General features: G+C 50.7%; 2 protein-coding genes across 2 annotated transcripts; one reads left to right on the top strand and one right to left on the bottom strand.

Annotated features, from left to right (window-relative positions):
- Nucleotides 1-25: 25 nt before the first annotated feature.
- Nucleotides 26-18,065, bottom strand: P4HTM (prolyl 4-hydroxylase, transmembrane). The gene is made up of 9 exons (XM_014268018.3): nucleotides 17,765-18,065; nucleotides 17,612-17,693; nucleotides 7,791-7,981; nucleotides 6,679-6,775; nucleotides 4,531-4,693; nucleotides 2,725-2,910; nucleotides 2,235-2,325; nucleotides 1,666-1,789; nucleotides 26-386 (listed from the first exon to the last, which is right to left on the bottom strand). Exons 1-9 carry the CDS (start codon nucleotides 18,011-18,013, stop codon nucleotides 151-153), a joined length of 1,419 nt encoding a protein of 472 aa, XP_014123493.2. The 5' UTR covers nucleotides 18,014-18,065; the 3' UTR covers nucleotides 26-150.
- Nucleotides 9,527-14,429, top strand: LOC102071233 (secreted frizzled-related protein 5). The gene is made up of 4 exons (XM_026794398.2): nucleotides 9,527-10,435; nucleotides 11,203-11,375; nucleotides 12,321-12,410; nucleotides 13,573-14,429. Exons 1-4 carry the CDS (start codon nucleotides 10,110-10,112, stop codon nucleotides 13,905-13,907), a joined length of 924 nt encoding a protein of 307 aa, XP_026650199.2. The 5' UTR covers nucleotides 9,527-10,109; the 3' UTR covers nucleotides 13,908-14,429.
- Nucleotides 18,066-18,126: the final 61 nt, after the last annotated feature.

The raw sequence follows: 18,126 nt of genomic DNA, 5'->3' as shown, positions 1-18,126 counted from the left end.
GCCGGTCCCGCCGCCTCGCCCCGAGCACGCGGAAGCACCGCCCGTTTCTCTCACGCTTTATTGGCGCGCGACGCGGCCCCGCCGCGCACTCGGCCCCGGCCCCGCCCCCCCGCGCTGCGCGGGAAAAGGGCACGCGCGGCATTCGCGCCGCTACAGCTCCAGGTGCACCCCGCTGTAGGCCTTGTCCACTGTCCACTCCCCCGGGGCTCCGGCTCCGGCCCCGGGCCCCGCCTCGGACCCCGCTAAGCGCTCCATCTCCTGCTGGAACTGCTGCTGCCGCCGGCGGTTGGGGTCCACGTTGATCCAGTTGTTGGCGATCCACTTGGTGCCCTGGGTGACCAGGCAGCCGCCGTGCAGAGCGAAGTCGTCCAGCTCCCCCACCCAGCCTGCGGAGCAGAGCCCCGTTAGACGGTGGCACAGGAAGGCAGACACAGCTGGGACCACACAGGAACACACGGCCAGCAAACACCAATGCTGTCTCTCCTGCCTGCACTACCTGCTTGGATTTGAGCTCAGATACATCTTCCAGCAGTTACTTTTCCTTGCACCCCTCCATCTTAGTGCCATCTTACCCTAGCGCCTACAAGGAGTTCATCAGGGCAGGCTCCCTGAGTGCAAATTGCCCACTGCCTCCACCTCTGCACTCAGCACAAGTGGCTCTCACAATCCAGATCACAGCCTGTCATTGTCAGCTCTCTTGGAAAAAGGAAGGCTGGCACAGAAGAGATGGGTTCTGCCACTAAAAAGCCTGAGGAAGCCAGAGGCTTGCAGCCGTTTTAGAGATTCATTTCAGCAGTTCTAAATGATCTGTTTACAATGATCCTATCGTTTTTCTGTGGCAGACTTACATCAGCAGCCACTTTCCATTTAGGAACAAATTGCTCGTAAAAACACAACAGGGCTCTTCTAGTAGGAGAGCGACAATTCTTGCTATTATCACCCAACAGCCCAAACACTCGTCTTGTGACCTCCTCTGTGGATTTTCTAGAGATGGAAACATGGACTGCTCTCAGGGGACCTGGGACATTACACTCCTTCCTCCAACCAAAGCTCAGAATCTGCCATGGAAACCCTCTGGAGCCAAACTCACCAGCAGCCCTGAAGATTCATGTTCATTCCCAGCGTGTCAGGGAAAACCGCACTGCGCTTCGTGACAAAAACAGCCCAAGGACACATCGTGGGGCTGTGGCTGAGCTACAAAGCAGGCACTGGCCCCAAGCGTGGCATGGGGTGGCCCATGTGTCCTCATGCTGCAGAGCTGATGGTCGTGCCTTTGTCTACCTCCCCTCCCCACCCCTTTGGGCAACACCACATCAGTGACACATTCTGAATTGCAGACCAAGTTCCAGCAGGAGTTTCAGTTTGCACAGTGGGATGGAAGGCAGCTGGTGAGGGCGAGTGCAGCCAAGGTCTTTGTTTGCTAGCTAGTCCTGTCCCCCAAAGACATCAGGAGCCACTGACCTACTGCCTGTAAACAAAGGCCTTTCAGAGTCAGGAAGCTCCTACTCAGCTGTTGACAAAAAGACTCTACAGTTCCCACTAGCAGGCAGCTACCACCCTTTTTCTGGCTGCTCTTTGAGCTCCCAGCTGCAGCAAGGAGATGATGGCTGTCACCTACTGCAATCCCACCCCTCCCAAGAGCTCCGTTTTGAAGTGAGCCTGTACCTTCTCCATCTGACAGGTAGTTGTACCAGAAGACAGCAGTGCCTTGCTGAGGTTTCACTCGCAAATTGCCCTTGTCACAGTTTTTCCGAGTATCTCGCAGGTCAATGTCGTTCTGGATCAAGGACTGGACAGAAACCACAGGGAAGATGTCACAAACAGGGCTGGAACAAGGCACAGGCACTGGGATACCCCTGCCCCTCACCCTTGTCTGAGTGTTCCACAGGATACCTTAAGGTTGATGCAGGAGCTTTCATAACCCACCTGGAGCAGCCAGTTTCAGGCCCCAGGAGGTTCATAACCTGTTTCTGAGCAGCTGCCATTTCTTAACACTTTGCCTGACACCTCACACCTCTGAGCAGGGAGAGCTGAGCTGTCAAAGCTCTGTGCCTCCTCCCCTGTCCTCAGAGGAAAAAGATTGTAAGTGGAACATGGTCTCCCCAGTGCTCCAGCTGCAAATACTAATGCACACCAACCTAACACACCAGACCCCTTCTGCAGCCACAATGAATAAAGACATTCCAAGAGGGACTCAGAATCCCCAGGGGTAACACGTAGGGAGGTTCATTTACCATCTCTTCGTAGGTCCTGTTATCAGCAATAGGAAAGACTGTTTCACCTCCCCCAGTCACATTGTTCAGGTAGAACAGCACGGTCACATACCTGCAAGACAGAGACTGTCAGGAGACACACCTGGAGCAGGAGGAGATGCACAGGGGCTCCCCATGCCAAGCTGCTCCACCATAAATACAGTGGCTCCTCCAAGACGTCACACTGCACATGATTTACACCATCAGCTTTTCTCCAAGAGTAACACAAGGACAACAAAGAAAACCTCTGTCTAGAGTAATGAGTGTGCTTGTAGGCTCTGCTGGGATAGGACCACCCACTCCACCTTCCTTGCATGGACCCAGGTGGGTTTTGCCCCCATCCCCTTTAAAACCCCTTCATGCCTGTGATGTCCTGAGCTGGTTTGTGAGCCCACAACCCGAGCACTGAGTCCCAGGCGAGATGAGGTGAGGGTTCTTCACAGCCCTTGTCAAAGGTGCCCAGGGAGCTTACCGGCAGGAGGTCTCAAAGGGAGCACTTTCATTGGCAACAAGCTTGGTGTGGCTGCAGGCAGTCTCGGGGAACACGGGGCCGCTGTCCATGTGGGCGTGGTAGTGCCCTCCCTGGTCGTAGCGCACAACCTGCAGGGGCTCGCTGTGCTCCACGATCTCGGGGGGCAAGCGAGTGAGGCGCATTACCCTGGGGGAGAGCAGAGCTGCTGAGTGCAAAGCCACCCTCACCCCAGGCAGCCACTACTCCCAAGCAGTGAATAAACCCAGAGAAAGAGAACCCCCTTCCCAAAAGACCGGAGAGACGGATGGGCTGCAGCGAGCATGCCAAGAGACAGCCAGGTCCTTACTCATCTGTTGGACCATCAGCATTGGCTCAGAAAACCCTCATCAAGGTTAATAAAAAACCAAAACAAAACTGAAGGCAGCATTTCTAGCAGGACTGCTCTCAGGAAGACTTTGCTTGCTCAGCAAGATCCCTTCTGTGCATGTCCCTGGAGCCTTCATGTGCCATCTCATCACTTCTCTGGACTCCTGCACACCACCTACAGACCTCAGGGACAGTCAGCAAAGCACAGGACCCCTGCTGAGAGTGAACGAGAGACTAGCTCTAGGAACAGTCTTGTCACCTAACTCACCTTTCCCTGTTGCCTTTGCAGCAGCCTCCCCCAGGGCAGAGGGGCACTGGAAGTGATCAAGGAGACCGGAGCCCTCCTGCTCTGGGATTTTTCCACTGCTACATCTGAGATCATCCCCAAGGCAAGCAGGTACGTCTTGAGACCTGCCAAAGAACACTCAGAGCTCTGAGAATCCGGACTGGTGAAGCCCTTGGGGCAGGTGCAAGGACAATGTGGCACCTGGGCAGGATGACAAAGCCCTTGCAGGTGCTGCCTGGTCCCAGGAGGACCAAGAGCCTCCTTCAGTGCTGTGTCTTCACATCCTCCTGACAGTGGCCAACTGCAGAGCGTGCGAGCAGAATGCTGATGCTGTGTGTGCTGGCTAGCTGGCACAGAGAAGGTGACAGCCACAGTCTGCTCTAATCAAGGCAATATGTGACCCCATTTTCCCACTGGAATGCACTGAAGAAAAGGAGGGGCCAACAGCTGTTTTTCAGGCCTCAGGACAGATTTTACCCACCCACGCTCTGGGTGAGGACCAGCACCACAAGAACAAGCGAGTCTTCAGCCAATTATCTGAAACTCACTACAGCTACATGATCTGGCCTTTGTGCTGGGCTTCAGCTCTTCCCAGTACCAAATCTGAGATGAAGGGAAAGGTAAGAGGTTCTCCCATCTGCCATGAGCTGCCCCACAATATGTGTGCTTGGAGGATTAAACTAACTTGACTAATTTAAGGTGAAGTCGTGCTTTTTAAAAAGTCAGCTCTGAACAGCAAAGACAGATTTCAGTGAAATGCATGAGTAACTAAAGCAAATGACAGTAACTGCTGGCACCCAGACAGCCTTGGAACTGGGAAGTTTCTCCCAGTAAGCTCAGTTACTAATTAGAATGAATGATTTCATATACTGCCAAATCTTCCTGGTTTTATAGCGCTGTTCCCAAAAGTGAATGGAGATGCTGAAAGGCTCGATTTTTTCTTTTTCCCTTTCCACAGGACAATGCAAATTCTTCTTCTAATGAAAACCTCCTCTCTCCATTTTGTGTCTGTGCTCATTGCTCTTTATACTCCAAGGACTTTTCACACAATTAGGAAGTGTGAATATTAGCAAGTCTGCCACTGCCTCTCCCAGCACACAGGTGATGCTTGTGCCTACCCAAACCCAGCCTCCCCTGAGCTCCCTGGCCCTTACCTTTGCCGAATGGCTCTCATGACCTGGTGTGCACCCTCGCCCTGGTACAGCCAGGTGTGCTGGCTGTTGCGCACCAAGTCGCTCATCTTCACTTTCTGGCTTCCCATGTACTTGTGGAAATCACGGATATTCAACTGCTTGAACTCCTCCAAACTTAGCACACCTATGGGAACACAGGAAAGGCCACCTGACTCTGGTGCAGGCAACAGTTCTTGCATCCTGTACTCGGAGAACCACCAGCTGAGGGCACTGCAGAAACTGCCTTCCTCACACAGACCCAGTCAGGGCTCACTGTGTGCAGCACAGGCTGCACCCCTCCTGCCTCTGATCGTGGGCTCCAGCAGTGCTCTTGCCTGCAGCAAGGGACACACAGCAACCTGCCAAAGTGAACTGTGCAGGGTCAGAACTGGGACAGGCAAAACACCGTTTTAAACTTCAAAAAGCTCCTGAAACCCACAAATCAATATATCAAAAGAGAGAAACAGACACTACAGTTCTGATATGCGCAAGGAAGCTGTGCCACCCAATGTCTTGAGGCTTATTATTTAGATATTTAAATCAACATATTTAAAGACAGAGTGGGACCTCAGACCACATTTTCTATATGATCTTGCAGGGTAATTAAGAAAAAGCCAAACCAAAACAAGCAGTACATTCTCCTGATTTGTGTAACTGCAAAACATAAATGAGGAATGCATGACAGTATGGTCTTGCGTAAATAGAAATAACAGAAAAGCAAGAGGTATAAAGCAGTTTCTCTTGAAGCAGGTATTTCTTGTTTGCACTCAGCTGGAATCAGCAAGGGGTGGACTCTTTCTCAGCTTCAGGAAAATCCTCACATTTGTTGTTTCCTCCTTTTGGAGAAGGGAAGCCTTGCACAGGTCCCTGATAGCAGCATGCAGTGCACTGACCCAGGCTGCCCTGCACACACCATGGGCTGGGAGAGGAGCTCACTCAGGCAGCAAACCCAGTGCTGCTGGGTGCCAGCTCTGCTCCCTGGCCACGAGCACCCCCTGGCAGGAGGAAGGACCAGCCACAAGGGTCAGCCAGGGACAGTTCCCAGGTGCCACATCCTCAGGTCATGACCAAACGATCCACTGTTATTATTCCTCGTGTCTCTCTGTCTGCACTTCCCCTGACTCCCCACAGGCTTTGATGACGCAGTGCCACATCCAGGTTGTGACCTGGTCCCTCAGTGTCATGTACCAATCTAACAACAGAGGGAAGCAGCACTCTGGAAGCAAGGTCCTGCCAATAGCCCTTTAACAGGACCTTTCATTTGTTAATGTCCAGAATGGTGGAAAAGCCACTGAGGACTCAGTCAGACCCATGCCAAGAATGCCACCAGCCTAGAGGAGAGTTGCACAGGGTGCCCTCCGGATATTTATGCTTTCACACTGCTACTGCTTCAACTCCAAAGCAGTTCCTCCTGGGCAGCTCTCAATGCCAGGTCACTGGAAGAGACTGTGCATTCACTTAATTTGATTAGGAAATGGAGTGCTGCTTAATTGAGGCCACTCTAATTAGAGCAGCAGAGGTTAGAGTGTATGTCCGGACCAGCAGGAGCCCTCGGGAGGCCGGGGGCAGGAGGGGCAGAAGTGGCCTCATGGAATACAGAGAGGTTGCAGTGGCAGAAAGGGGGGTCAGCCCCAAAGGCTGACACACAAGATCACCCCCAGCTCCACTTATTCCACTCTCCCCTCACAGTGACATGGGCCTCTTGGCCTGCTGTGAAAGCCTCCCTGAAAACGGGGGAGCATGCAATGTGTGTCTGAACACCTGCATCCCAGGTAACAAGAGCTCTGTATCAGAAGATCCTAAGATCCTGTTACAGCAGGGCATGAACCAAGGCAGGTCTGACAGAGGAAAGGGAGTGAGGAGTTGTGGTCTGGTCCTGCTCCAGCAAGATCCAAGCCCAGGCAGTGGGACCAGTTAGCCACTAGAGTGGGGATGCAGGAGTGCTGCAGTAAGGGGGTTACCCTGCATGTACTTCCCTGAGAAGGTGTCTAGGGCAGTGCTACTTCCCCTCAAAGAATTCAGCCAGAAAAAAAGGCCTGGGCAGGGACACAGGTCTTGCTCTGCCCCATATGGCTGTGCAAGGTGTCCAAGGTGCTGAGGGTGAAGGGATTCCCATGGAGCTGCTCTTACCATTCCCATCAGGATCAGCTTTGACTGCTGTGTACATTTCCCGGATGTTCTCAGGGGTCATCCACCTGCCGTTTCCAAGTCGGGTATGGGTCAACACCTGAAATTCATAAATGGATCAAAAAAAATCCACTGGTTTCTTGCACTCCTGAGACCCTACAGATTCCCTGTAGGAGGCCTGGTGGGATCTCTTCCACAGCACATCAGCCAGACAGGCATGAGCACATTTCTGCAGAAAGACGATTGCAGTGAGAATCATCTGGCAGCCACACACAGAGTGTTGCAGATGAGTGCTGTTATTTCCAGTTTAGGTCATGGCAAACGACTGCTGGGACTTGGTTAACCAGCCCTGGGGTGGAGAGAGCACAGATTTCTCTTGAAGAGAAAGTAAAACTATTGATGATAATACTGATATTGATGAGTGAATGCTTTTACTTGTTCAAGGTAAGGGCTTGGAACAAAATTCTTCCCTTCAACATGTACAGAGAGATGCAGAAGCCTGAACAGCTCTCAGCAGGCTCTGACCTTGAGAGAAAGGAGCCTTGCCCTGGGCTGGTACTGGCACAGCTCCCCATACTCCACAGCACTCATGGTGCACAGGATGGTTCAGACTCCCAGCTTCACCTGGCATGGGAGCCTGAGGAGGGACACGCTTGAACTGTCAGAACCTGCCCTGATGCAAGGGTGCTGAAGAGCTGTGGACAAGAGGCTTATTATTCCTCTCAGCTCATCAATAGGGTGGCTTTGCTGGGGCTTGTGAATTCACACTGTGAGTTCCCCACAAAGCAGCCTGCGTGACAAACTCACTTCCCAGGACACACAGCAAGAGGCAACAACCCACAGCACAGGAACATTTTATCCAGCATATTCAAATCACACATGTCCTGCCAAGGACTGTTGCTGCCTCCCAATAGCATGACAGCTGCTGCACATTGCCCAGAAACTTCCATTCTGAAGGCCAGCACAAATTCTGAGGCATTAAAATGAAGCAAATTGTGATTGGTACATCCTGGGCTCTGGCCCCACCCAAGCACATGAGTAACCAAGAGAGTATCTGATGAGGGGATGTGCCAGAGGGTCTCCAGCACACCTTCCCCAGTCTGCCCACACTCTACCTCTTTGAGCTGCAGCTGCCCGTCCTGATTGTGATCCAGCAGATTGAAAATGTCCATCTGGCTGATTTCAATCATTTCCATGGCTTCCTCATAGTCCTCTGTTGGTAGGATCTGGCTCTTCTGTAGTCCCTTTAGCTTTGCCAGATGGACAATGAGCTTGCACTCCTCCTCTGTCAGGAAGTCAGGGATTTCTGCAGCAAAAGTGTGAGCAGGAACAGAGACTGAGGAACTGTTACAGTGGGATCCCATGCTGGTAGCAGGACTCTCAGGAAAAAAAAATCAAAATAGGTAGGGGGAAAATTTAGGAACTAAGTTTGGGACTTTCAAAAACATCCACCCTTCTACCAAAAGGGCTCTCAAAGAGCATACACCACACACCTGAGCTGCTGGAGGCAGGTATTTTTATAGCAGCAGTTCCTAAATGCTTGGATCCTGGGGTCAAGCCCTTAAACTCTCTCACAGATACCACAATGGACAAAGGAGTGAACAAACACGTGCATATCTCTGCATATTACCATTTCAAAGGTGCCATGTGGATCACAGTCTGGGAACTGCTGCTTTACAGGAAGGGAGGCCAAAAATCATTACAGTGGGCAGTGTTGATGGCCAGGGTTTCAGACTTCCTTGCTCTCATGTGGGGAGGAAGGCACTTTGCACAAAACCAAATCCCTTTCAGGGGAACATGGCACAGTGCTCTATTATACAACTCAAACAGAAAAGGGAAAAATTCTAACTTACTCCCACTCATTCTCTTGATTCTCCCACTAAAAATGGTCTTCAAATGCAATGTTAAAGAGGAAAATACTGGATGTGGATGATGCCAGACTCCATACCCAGGTATCTCCAGCTTTCCTGTGCAGCACAAACCCAGCAGCAATCAGGAAATTCCACAATCCCAAGCAAATTAAACTGCAGAGAAATCCATGCATGACCATGAGGCTAAGAGACTTCCAGCTGCTTGGTACACTGGGCACACACTTGGACAGCACTGGCAAGGTTCCATTCCAGAACACAATTCCACTGTGGCCCAGGAGGTTCAGAGGATCCTCCTGGCTGGTGTCTGTCACAGCTCTGGTGACCCTGGTATGAGCTGCTGAGACTTTTGAAAAGGGAAAGGAAAACCACCAATGCAGGACAGGTTAAGTGCTCCTAGACCCAAGGTCCTGCTCTCCAAATTGCAGCTCCCTAGAGCTCCTGCAGGTATGTGCCAAGGACATGTTATAGATCAACTACAGCAGCAGTCCTCAAATGGAGGGGAAAATTAATTACTTTCATGACCTGAAATCAACCCTATCGGCTCAAGCTGTCAATAATCAGTTGGCTTCCTGCTAAGCACAGACCAGAACCAGCCCTGCAGAAAATGAGCTGTTCCTGGGAAGCCCCAGGAACACAATGCAGCCAGCTGTATCCATAACACACTCCAAGGAAACAATTTCTGCCACAGGCAGCACAGAGTCCTTGTGCCAGAGGATGCTTCAGAGCTGGAGCTTCTACTGATCAGCTTGAACCTCATGGCACAGCACCAGGTCCAATGAACCATGTGCACTGGCAACCAACACCCCCAGTATTTCAGGTTCCCCAAACTGGGCTACAATAATGGTGGCTGACAGAACATTAATTACATGCTGGAGGAAGGACAATTCCATTCTTCAGTGGCAGTAAGGGGATTTCAGAATGAAGCAGGAATTCTGTTAACTGGAAAGTGTGTGGTCATGCAGGTTGCAAGGTGAGGGGGTTTCCAGCTGAGTGCTGCCAAATCTGTCTGCAAACAACTTGGCTCCACAGCTGCAAATTAGTTCCTCTCTGCCCCCAGCTCTCTCAAACAGTTAACTTGTGGCTGTGAGACCATCCTATCTCCCTGCCTGCTCAACAATAGATCCAGCTAAACAAATGCCTCCTAATTGACTTTAAGCAACACTTGATTGCTTTTACAAAAAACAAAAGAGAGGAAAACATTACGGTTTATGAAATAATGACTAATCCTGGAGCAAGAGAAAGGGGATGGGTTGGAGCACTGGTGTCAAACAGAGATTCAATCTTGGCTGAAAGAGCCCCAAGACACATCGGCCAAGTCATTCACCCCTCCCCAACTGCCCTCATTTCCACACCTGCTGATCTAAGCCAAACCCCTGCTAAAATACAAACAATCGGGGCCTCTGGCAAATGAAAATTGGAGCATTGTCTTCCCCATGAGGGCTCTGAAAGGGCCGCACTTAATGAGGATGGATTGACAAAGAGGTGGCTGGTAGGCTATAAAAGGCATTCCACAGGCAGGAGCAGCTCAGTGCGGGGTGTGCTGTTGGTTCACTTGCTCCAAGCATGGCCAGGTCCCTTGGCAGGCACCCCTGGAGCTTGGGTGGCCCGTGCCTGCTGGGTCTCCTGGCCCGCCTGCTGCTCTGGGGCTCTCCAGGTGCCCGGGGGAGCTACCTGAGGAGATCCTCCAGCTGCATGCCCATCCCTCAGAGCATGGCCCTCTGCTACGACATCGGCTACTCCGACATGAGGATCCCCAACCTGCTGGAGCATGAGACCATGACAGAAGTCATCCAGCAGTCTTCCAGCTGGCTGCCCCTGCTAGCCAGGGAGTGCCACCCAGACGCTAGGATTTTCCTCTGCTCCCTCTTTGCACCCATCTGTTTGGACAGGTAAGATGCTTTTATGAGTTATTTCAGTGTAAGAGGTAACTCCCTGCAGGAGCACGACTCCGTGTGCCTCCCGAGAGAAAATGCATTCGATGTGATCTGTGCAGTCCCCAACAAGCAGTGCTGCTGCTCTCGGCAAGGGACAATTGGATTACTCAGCAGGGATCATCCCTCTGAAAGCAAAACATGAGCTTTTCACATCACAGGAGCAGAAATATGTTCCCTCCTTGGGGTTCTTCTGCTCTCTCACCCCAGGCACTGCTGCCACATGCCCTGGCCAGCCCCTCATACACTGCAGTAGCTGCTGGCACACACCAGCTCCACCTCCCACCTCCTGTGCAGCCCCTCACCCCAGCTCCTACCCTGATCATATAGTTCTCAGTTTCCCAACAGTTCCAGCAGCAGAAAGAAATCCCCAGTTTTGAGGTACAGCTCTCAAAGTACAGAGCTGCTACGGAAATTTGGTGTTTAATCAGGCACCTTTAAAGATAAGCAGTCTTTGCACAACTAGAGAAGACCCCTAAGGTGAAAGGCTTCTGGCAGCTTGCCCTATCCCTCTTGTCCTCAAAAATTCCTTGCTTACTTCCTAGTCATAAATGTTCAAAAAAAAAAAAAGTCAAAGACCCCCAAACTGCCTGCTAACCCCTCAACACAGCCCTGTGCAGCAGCAGTGGCGTTAGGGCTCGACCCTCAGCCCCCGGGCAGGCACACGGAGGCGCTGAATGCCCATCCCCTCCCCAGGCTCACCCGAATGCCCATCCCCTCCCCAGGCTCATCTTCCCCTGCCGCAGCCTCTGCGAGGCCGTCAAGAGAAGCTGCGCGCCCGTCATGGCTTGTTACGGCTACCCCTGGCCCGAAATCCTCAACTGCAACAAGTTCCCTGCAGATCATGAGCTGTGTATTGCAGCAGTGTCCGTGGATGAAAATTCCTCAAGCAGGAGAAGTAAGAGGTTTTTTGCTTCATGTATTTTCCCATAAATAACACTGAAAGCTCAAAAGGATGATCCTATGACTTGTTTCTATTCTGCATACTTGTTTCTATTCTGCATATTTGTTTCTATTCTGCAAATTTCTGGTTTTAAGCTGTATTTAAAAAAAAATACAAATTCTAGTTTTGTTCTCTCTGGGAGCCGTGTATAGAAAATTAGCATAACATTGGCTGTGGCTTGTTCCTCTCTCTGCTGTATTCATTATCTCCCTGGGTGCCATCAGACCCCGCAGGGTGGGAGGAAAGGCTGCAAAGCCTCCGGCCCAGGCACAGTGGGAGAGCTCATGGAGTGCAGACTCCCAGCAGTGAGTGAGATGTGCTTCCAGTGCAGCTATGGAGCTGCAGCCTGGATCTTTCAGCTGTGTCTAGGGCTTAAAAGCATGCAAAAAGAAATGTTTTTTAAGCCTTCTCTCTAAACATTGGAAACACCATGAAGGGACATGAGCCTCTGCAGACATGAGTTACACTGGAAAAAAGTCTGTCTGAAGGACTCAATTAACACCCAGATCCTGATGAACACTGGGGGAGATTCAAGAGCAGTTAAGGGGAGAACAGACATTTCAACATCATTTCAGCATCACTGGATGGAGTCTGGCCATACCACTGGTTTTGCTGTTTCATCCAAATTAGGAGATCTTCATTACGCATTTTCACTGCTGCTTTAACATGCAGCAACACACACAAGCCTGAACAAAGCACTGACAAGCAGTGCTTGCCTTCACAGGAAGGAGAGTCTAACATTTCCCACCTTGCCTGTCTGAGGTACCTCTCCAGGGCCTGGGTAGCTCAGGAAGAAGCATCACTAAGAAACAGCAAGCCACCACTTGCAGATCCCAAAATTTCATTGTGCCTTTTCCAGTGAAGCTTGACAAGGGTGCTATAACCTCATTTGTGTTGCAGCAGTGCCCCGAGCCAGCTGCCAGGACTGTGAGCTTGAGGAGGCCAGCACTGCCAGGGAGATCCTGGAAAGCCTCTGTGCAAATGATTTTGGTGAGTACACTCCTTTTTCTCTCAACTGCCACCACTCCCTCCAGCAGCCAAGCAGTGCCATGGACCGAAAATAGCTTTGCTGTAACATAGTGACTTGGAGAAACTGCAACTTTTACAGCAGATCTCAGCGATTTTCAGTTTCCACCTTACCTGTGAGGCACCAGGAGGACCCGGCTCCTGGCAGCACCAAAAGTGAAGATCTGATTTATTTCTGTGGGCTCTGGTTTGGTTTTTGTCTGTGAGTACTAAAAACAAGCAGTACTCTGGTTTTCCCTTGCAGACAAACATTTCAACCAGTGCCTATAAGAACCTTTAGCAAATTCCATGCCAGCTATTTCAAACTTTAATAGTATTGTTCTAGTATTGTGACTCTCCCTCTCCTAGCCCAAGCAAGCAGCAGCACTGGTGCTGCTCAATCACATGGCAGGAAGTTTTCAAGATACTGTCCTGAATTCAGGCACACATACAGAAAAATAAAGATATTTTTCAATAAAAAAGGTTACAAATCCTGAGCAGCTGTCAGTCATGTAACTTCTGAAATCCCTGCTCAGAGAAAAGTCAAGCAATTTGCACAAGACCAGGACTGATGCATCTGCTTGCTTGTGCCCATGATTCCTCCAGGGTTTCTACAGTGGTGTATCTTTGCCACTGATACACCTTTGCCGCTCTTAGAAGGGAAATGGATTGAGGAGGAGGCCTTTTCTCCCAAGTAACAAGAGGAAATTGCTTCAAGTTGCAATGGAGAGGTTCAGATTGGGTAATAGGAAAAATTTCTTCACCAAACGAATTATCAAGCACTGGAACAGGCTGCCCAGGGAAGGGCTTGAGTCACCACCCCTGAAGGTATTTGAAAGACACGTGGTTGTGGCACATGAGGACATGGTTTAGTGGTGAACTGGGCAGTGCTGGGTCAGTGGTTGAACTTGATCTCTGAGATACTTTCCAACCTAAATAATTCTGTGATTCTAAGAACAGTGTTCAGTACTGGAAACAAACCTCAAATGAGAACTTTTAGAAGTTCACTGCAATTGGAAAAGCTTGGACAGATACTTCCCCACATTACAGAGACAGCAGAGAAGCCTTGGGCTGGCTCCATGTCTTGAAGTAGGAGAGAGCTATGAAGAGTAAACAGAACTCACAGCTCTTTTTCCAACCCCTGCAGCAGTGAAAATCCGAATCCTGAGGAGGAACACCACCACCACCATCTCGGACTTTGACCTGGACCCCTCCAAAGTGGAGGTGCTGAAGCACGGCCCGCTGCTCAGAACTGAAATCCCTGCCAGGCTCCAGCAGTGGCTGGACATAGATGCCACCTGCGCCCACAACATCATGCGAGGCACCCAGGCAGGGGTCTTTGTTGTCAGTGGTGACGTGCAGAGTGACAAAGTGGTGGTGAACAAGGCCTATGCCTGGCAGAAGAGGAACAGGAACCTGCACCAGGCAGTGAGGAGGTGGAAGCACCACCGCTGCCCTGAACAGGCGGGATGGAAGGTCTGAAAAAGCTCACCTCCGGCAATGAGAAACTGCTCCCCTCCCTATTGCTAGAAAACTCCTTTCCCTGGCAGGTGGTGTTTTGGAGATGTACAGTGATACTTCTAGGTGATTTGAAGCAGTCATAGTGCACAGATAGGGCTTCACTACAGATCCCTGTTTTACCAAGACAGAGCTTAAGGATGCAGGTTTAACATGTTCCTCTGACAATGCTCTGTAGATCCAGGACGTGCTATGTTCAGCTTTGCATAGGATCCAACATCACAACAAAACTATGCAGGTGAGGACAAACTAGAAGAAACCCTTTATAACAGTTCCTTCTAGTTCTCATTATCAGAGCTGGTATTTCAGATTCATTATTTGACCCTGAAACATTGATGCTGTCCAAGTGCCTGTTTATTTTCTGTCCAGAGATTACATGAAAGTCTCCCTGACTGTGAAGTGATACTTTTTATGTAATGGAGCAAATACTTTACTCTTGAACAGTCTGAGGTGAATTAACAGGGAGAGGAACCCACCCTGGCTATGCCCAGCCCTTTAAAAACTGCATGCTGAACTCTGCTCTTGAGTCAGGCTGTCCCTCTAGCTTCCTGCACTGAGAGTTGATGAGCATCCACACAAGCAAAAAGAAACAGTCATTCTCAAGCAGGAAAGGCACAGAGCAGACAGCTGAGGGTTTCTACATAACAGGGAAAAAACTGTTTTTCAACATCAGAAATTCAGTGTGGATCAGAAGATTCTGGTAACTGGGGATATCACAAGAACCTTGAGAAAAGCAGAGCACGAGTGAGACATCAGCTGTTCAAAGCTCTGCTCTGGTGTGAACAGCAGCTTTGCTCGGGACTGGGAGGTGATTTCCAGCCCAAGCACAGTAGGATATTTCAGTTTTGATATGGGAGCAGGGGAGAAACCTTTCACAGCTGCCTCGCCTTCCATCTGTACATAAGGAAGATAGAAAATATGGGAAAAATATGGGAAAACTCAGTCTCTCTGCAGCTATCTCACCCAAGCAGGACTGTCACTCCCTGCAGGGGCACACACTGTGCTCCAGACCACAGAGCAGAAAACAGCAAACCCCCAAATGAGGAAACAAGTGGGATTTCTACAGCCTAACAAAGCACTGTCCATGGAAAGTTTTCTATATTGGTTGAAACCTGTGGCTGAAATAAAAAACCAAAACAAGTGGAAAAACCAGCCTTTGGGAGGAATGCTTTCTGCCCTGCTGGTGATGCCGTGCAGAGACAGCCGGTCTGCTTGGGGACACATCGGTCTGCTGGGGACACATCGCCTCCCCGTGTTCACAGGGCACAAACACACACACATTGTCCCCGTGTTCACAGGGCACACACACACACACTGTCCCCGTGTTCACAGGCACACACACACACTGTCCCCATGTTCACAGGCACAAACACACACTGTCCCCATGTTCACAGGGCACACACACACACATTGTCCCCATGTTCACAGGGCACACACACACACTGTCCCCGTGTTCACAGGGCACACACACACACACATACACACAGTCCCCGTGTTCACAGGGCACACACACATCGCCTCCCCGTGTTCACAGGGCACACCAGCAGCCCTCACTGCGGGCTCCTCCTCTCACTGGTGTGGGCTGGAACGAGCCCTCAGACACACACACTGCAATTCAGCTGCGCCCTGACATTTGTGCAGTGCTTACTCCTCTTCCTCGAGGCTCAGAAGAAAAACACAGTCAAATTTCCTATTTTTATTCCTCTCCACTGTCTTGTCTTAGAAACTGCTGCCCAATCCACTGATTCTGCTGTCAGGTGGTCCCTGCAATGGCAGTATCTTCTGAACAGACTGCGTTTGGAAAACAAAACACATAAAAGCTCTGAAGGTTGAAAAGGCTTTGTCTGATTTGTTTTCCATTAGTAGGGTTATTTGATTACTAGAGTTTCCCAACTGAAAACTGCACAGATGGTCTGATTTACAAGCTTTAGAAATGATGCCTTGTAGCCAGAGGGGGGAAAATAGGGCAGGGATTTTTTCATAGCTCCATAAAATACACTTGGGTTCCATGCAGATGTGACTTACCCACAACTACAAACCAAACCTAAAGTTCCCCTACAGTGCCCAGCCCATGCTCTGAAGCCCAGAGAACACATTAAATCATTCATGAGTGTCTGGTGCTTTGGTCCCACTGCAGCCTGCTCTGCTGAAAGCTGACAGATCAGGCACTTTCCTGTTTGCTTAAATTGGCTCTTGTATGCTGCAGCATTTTGTGTTAAATCCCCAGAAACTCAAGAGTCTTTGCTAATGGTTTCTGTAATCACCAAACACAACCAAATTAAATACACACTTCTACTAATTTAAGTAACAGAGATGAAATAGTTTTTTTAAACTACTTGAATGACATTGGTACTGCTTGCATAGATAGAGAAGTGTCTGGAAGTCTTTCAAAGTCAGAGCTGGCTCCTGGCAGGTTCATCCAGGAGATAAGAATTGTCTTGCAACTTGCAGTTTCTAAATAAGGGACTCCTTATCAGAGGACAAAGGAAAACAGACTCATGGCATCTCAAATGGAGAATGTCTGTCACTGTCTGTGATGGCATCCTCAGGGAGCAAAGCTTCCCTCAAAACCAATGGAGGTGCTGGAACAAGAAGCTAAAAACTGCAGGATTACTGCTGCTAGAACAAACCTGCCTTTTATCATCTTCAGCACCTTCCTTGGGGGCCAGGACCAACTGTTTCACTTCAGTGGTACTGGAAAGGCAGGGGAAGAGGAAACAGGAGTTATCCTGAGTGAAAACCAGACCAATTGCCTCAGACTGTGGTTCTGGTAATGACACCAGTTTTGTGATGCTGTGGGGTTATCAGCTCCAGGTTGGTGTGTCTGTTTAGTGAATGTCAGACAGAAATTCACTAAGAAATTAATGGTGAGATTTTCAGTGTATATGATCTATTTGGAATCAGAAAAAATCCCTCTATTTATTTTATTGAGAAAGCATCTGAAAGATTCTCCGTGCTATCTTTTCAGAAACAACAGGTTTTCTCTGACTTTGCAATAGTAGGAATTTTGTAATGATTGACTCCTCCCTCTCAAATTATTTAGCATGTTGTCAGTGACTTTCCAGAACACAGAGTTCAATTAGTGAGACTTGACCAGTGACAGCAAAGCATCACAGAAAGGTAAAGAAGATTTAAAAATATCTGAAAGGCAGATGTTGTGTGGTTGTGTATCAGAGAAGCCAAAAATAGAGATAAATCTAGAACAGGACACAAAATGGTGGAAGAATTTAAATCTATCAAATTTCCTCAGTGCTGAAGCATCAATACTAAATTGTTTTTAATAATTTATTAACAAAAGTTTGTCCTTTCCTTGTATTGAGCAGCTTCTTCAAGGTTCTTGCCAGCGATTTGCTGCCTATTCCTAGTATTTTACAGAAACCTGAAAAACCTGGAAAGGTTAATCTTCCAAATTCTTCAAAGTGGGCCATCCAGAACATGTAACCTCTGCCAATTTTGCATCAATATTAACATACCTTGAAGGATACCACACTCTTTAGCGCAGCCCCGAGGAGCAGCAGCCCCGGGTGGTGATGCCGACACGCGGGGAGTCATGTTCCCCCGGGTGGGTGTAAGGCAGCGGCGGTGTCAGACAGACACGCACGCAGCCCCCGCCCCGCTACCGGCGCGCCCGGGCCCGGCAGCGCGGCCCCGGCGGGGCCGGTACTCACCGAACAGGAGCGGCTTGAGGCTGAGGGTGCGCACGGCGTGGGCCCTGCCGGGCACCAGCTCCACCCGCTGCGTGTGGCCCACCTGCGGGGAGAGCAGCGGTCAGCGCCCGGCGCTCGGCGGCCCCGGTTCCCGGTCCCCGGGCGCGGCCTTGCCTTGATGCCCTCGAGGCGCGGGAGGGCGCGGGCGGGCGGCGGCGGCGGCGGCGGGGGGGCGGCGGGCGGCCCGCCGGGCTCGCCGGCGCTGAGGTGCACGAAGAGCAGCAGCCCCAGGACGTTGAGGACGTAGAGGTGCGCGAAGACCATGAGGACGAGGAAGTAGGGCCGGGAGCAGACGGGCCGCGGGCGGCCCCCCGGCGGGCCGGGCAGCGGGGGCCCCTCGGCCCGCGCCTCCGCCACCGCCATCGCCCCGGCCCGGCCGGCCCCGCGTCACCACGGCAACGGCGCGGCGGGGCTGCGTCACTGCGGGGCGGGGACGGCGGGGCGGGGACAGAGACGCGAGCCCCCCCCACCTCCCC

The sequence above is a fragment of the Zonotrichia albicollis genome, chromosome 12 (genome assembly GCF_047830755.1).
Source record: "Zonotrichia albicollis isolate bZonAlb1 chromosome 12, bZonAlb1.hap1, whole genome shotgun sequence".
In the NCBI taxonomy this organism is placed as follows: domain Eukaryota; kingdom Metazoa; phylum Chordata; class Aves; order Passeriformes; family Passerellidae; genus Zonotrichia; species Zonotrichia albicollis.
This window is presented reverse-complemented; position numbering and strand designations above follow the sequence as displayed.

What these genes read in the sequence shown, in the direction of transcription:
- LOC102071233 (XM_026794398.2), top strand. Translation starts at nt 10,110, where the DNA reads ATGGCCAGGTCCCTTGGCAGGCACCCCTGGAGCTTGGGTGGCCCGTGC. An exon ending in AAATTCCTCAAGCAGGAGAA is followed by an intron (nt 11,376 to 12,320) that starts GTAAGAGGTTTT and finishes TTTGTGTTGCAG; the next exon opens with CAGTGCCCCGAGCCAGCTGC. An exon ending in CCTCTGTGCAAATGATTTTG is followed by an intron (nt 12,411 to 13,572) that starts GTGAGTACACTC and finishes CAACCCCTGCAG; the next exon opens with CAGTGAAAATCCGAATCCTG.
- P4HTM (XM_014268018.3), bottom strand. Translation starts at nt 18,013, where the DNA reads ATGGCGGTGGCGGAGGCGCGGGCCGAGGGGCCCCCGCTGCCCGGCCCG. An exon ending in CGCGCCTCGAGGGCATCAAG is followed by an intron (nt 17,694 to 17,764) that starts GCAAGGCCGCGC and finishes CTCTCCCCGCAG; the next exon opens with GTGGGCCACACGCAGCGGGT. An exon ending in AGCTGATCCTGATGGGAATG is followed by an intron (nt 4,694 to 6,678) that starts GTAAGAGCAGCT and finishes GTGTTCCCATAG; the next exon opens with GTGTGCTAAGTTTGGAGGAG.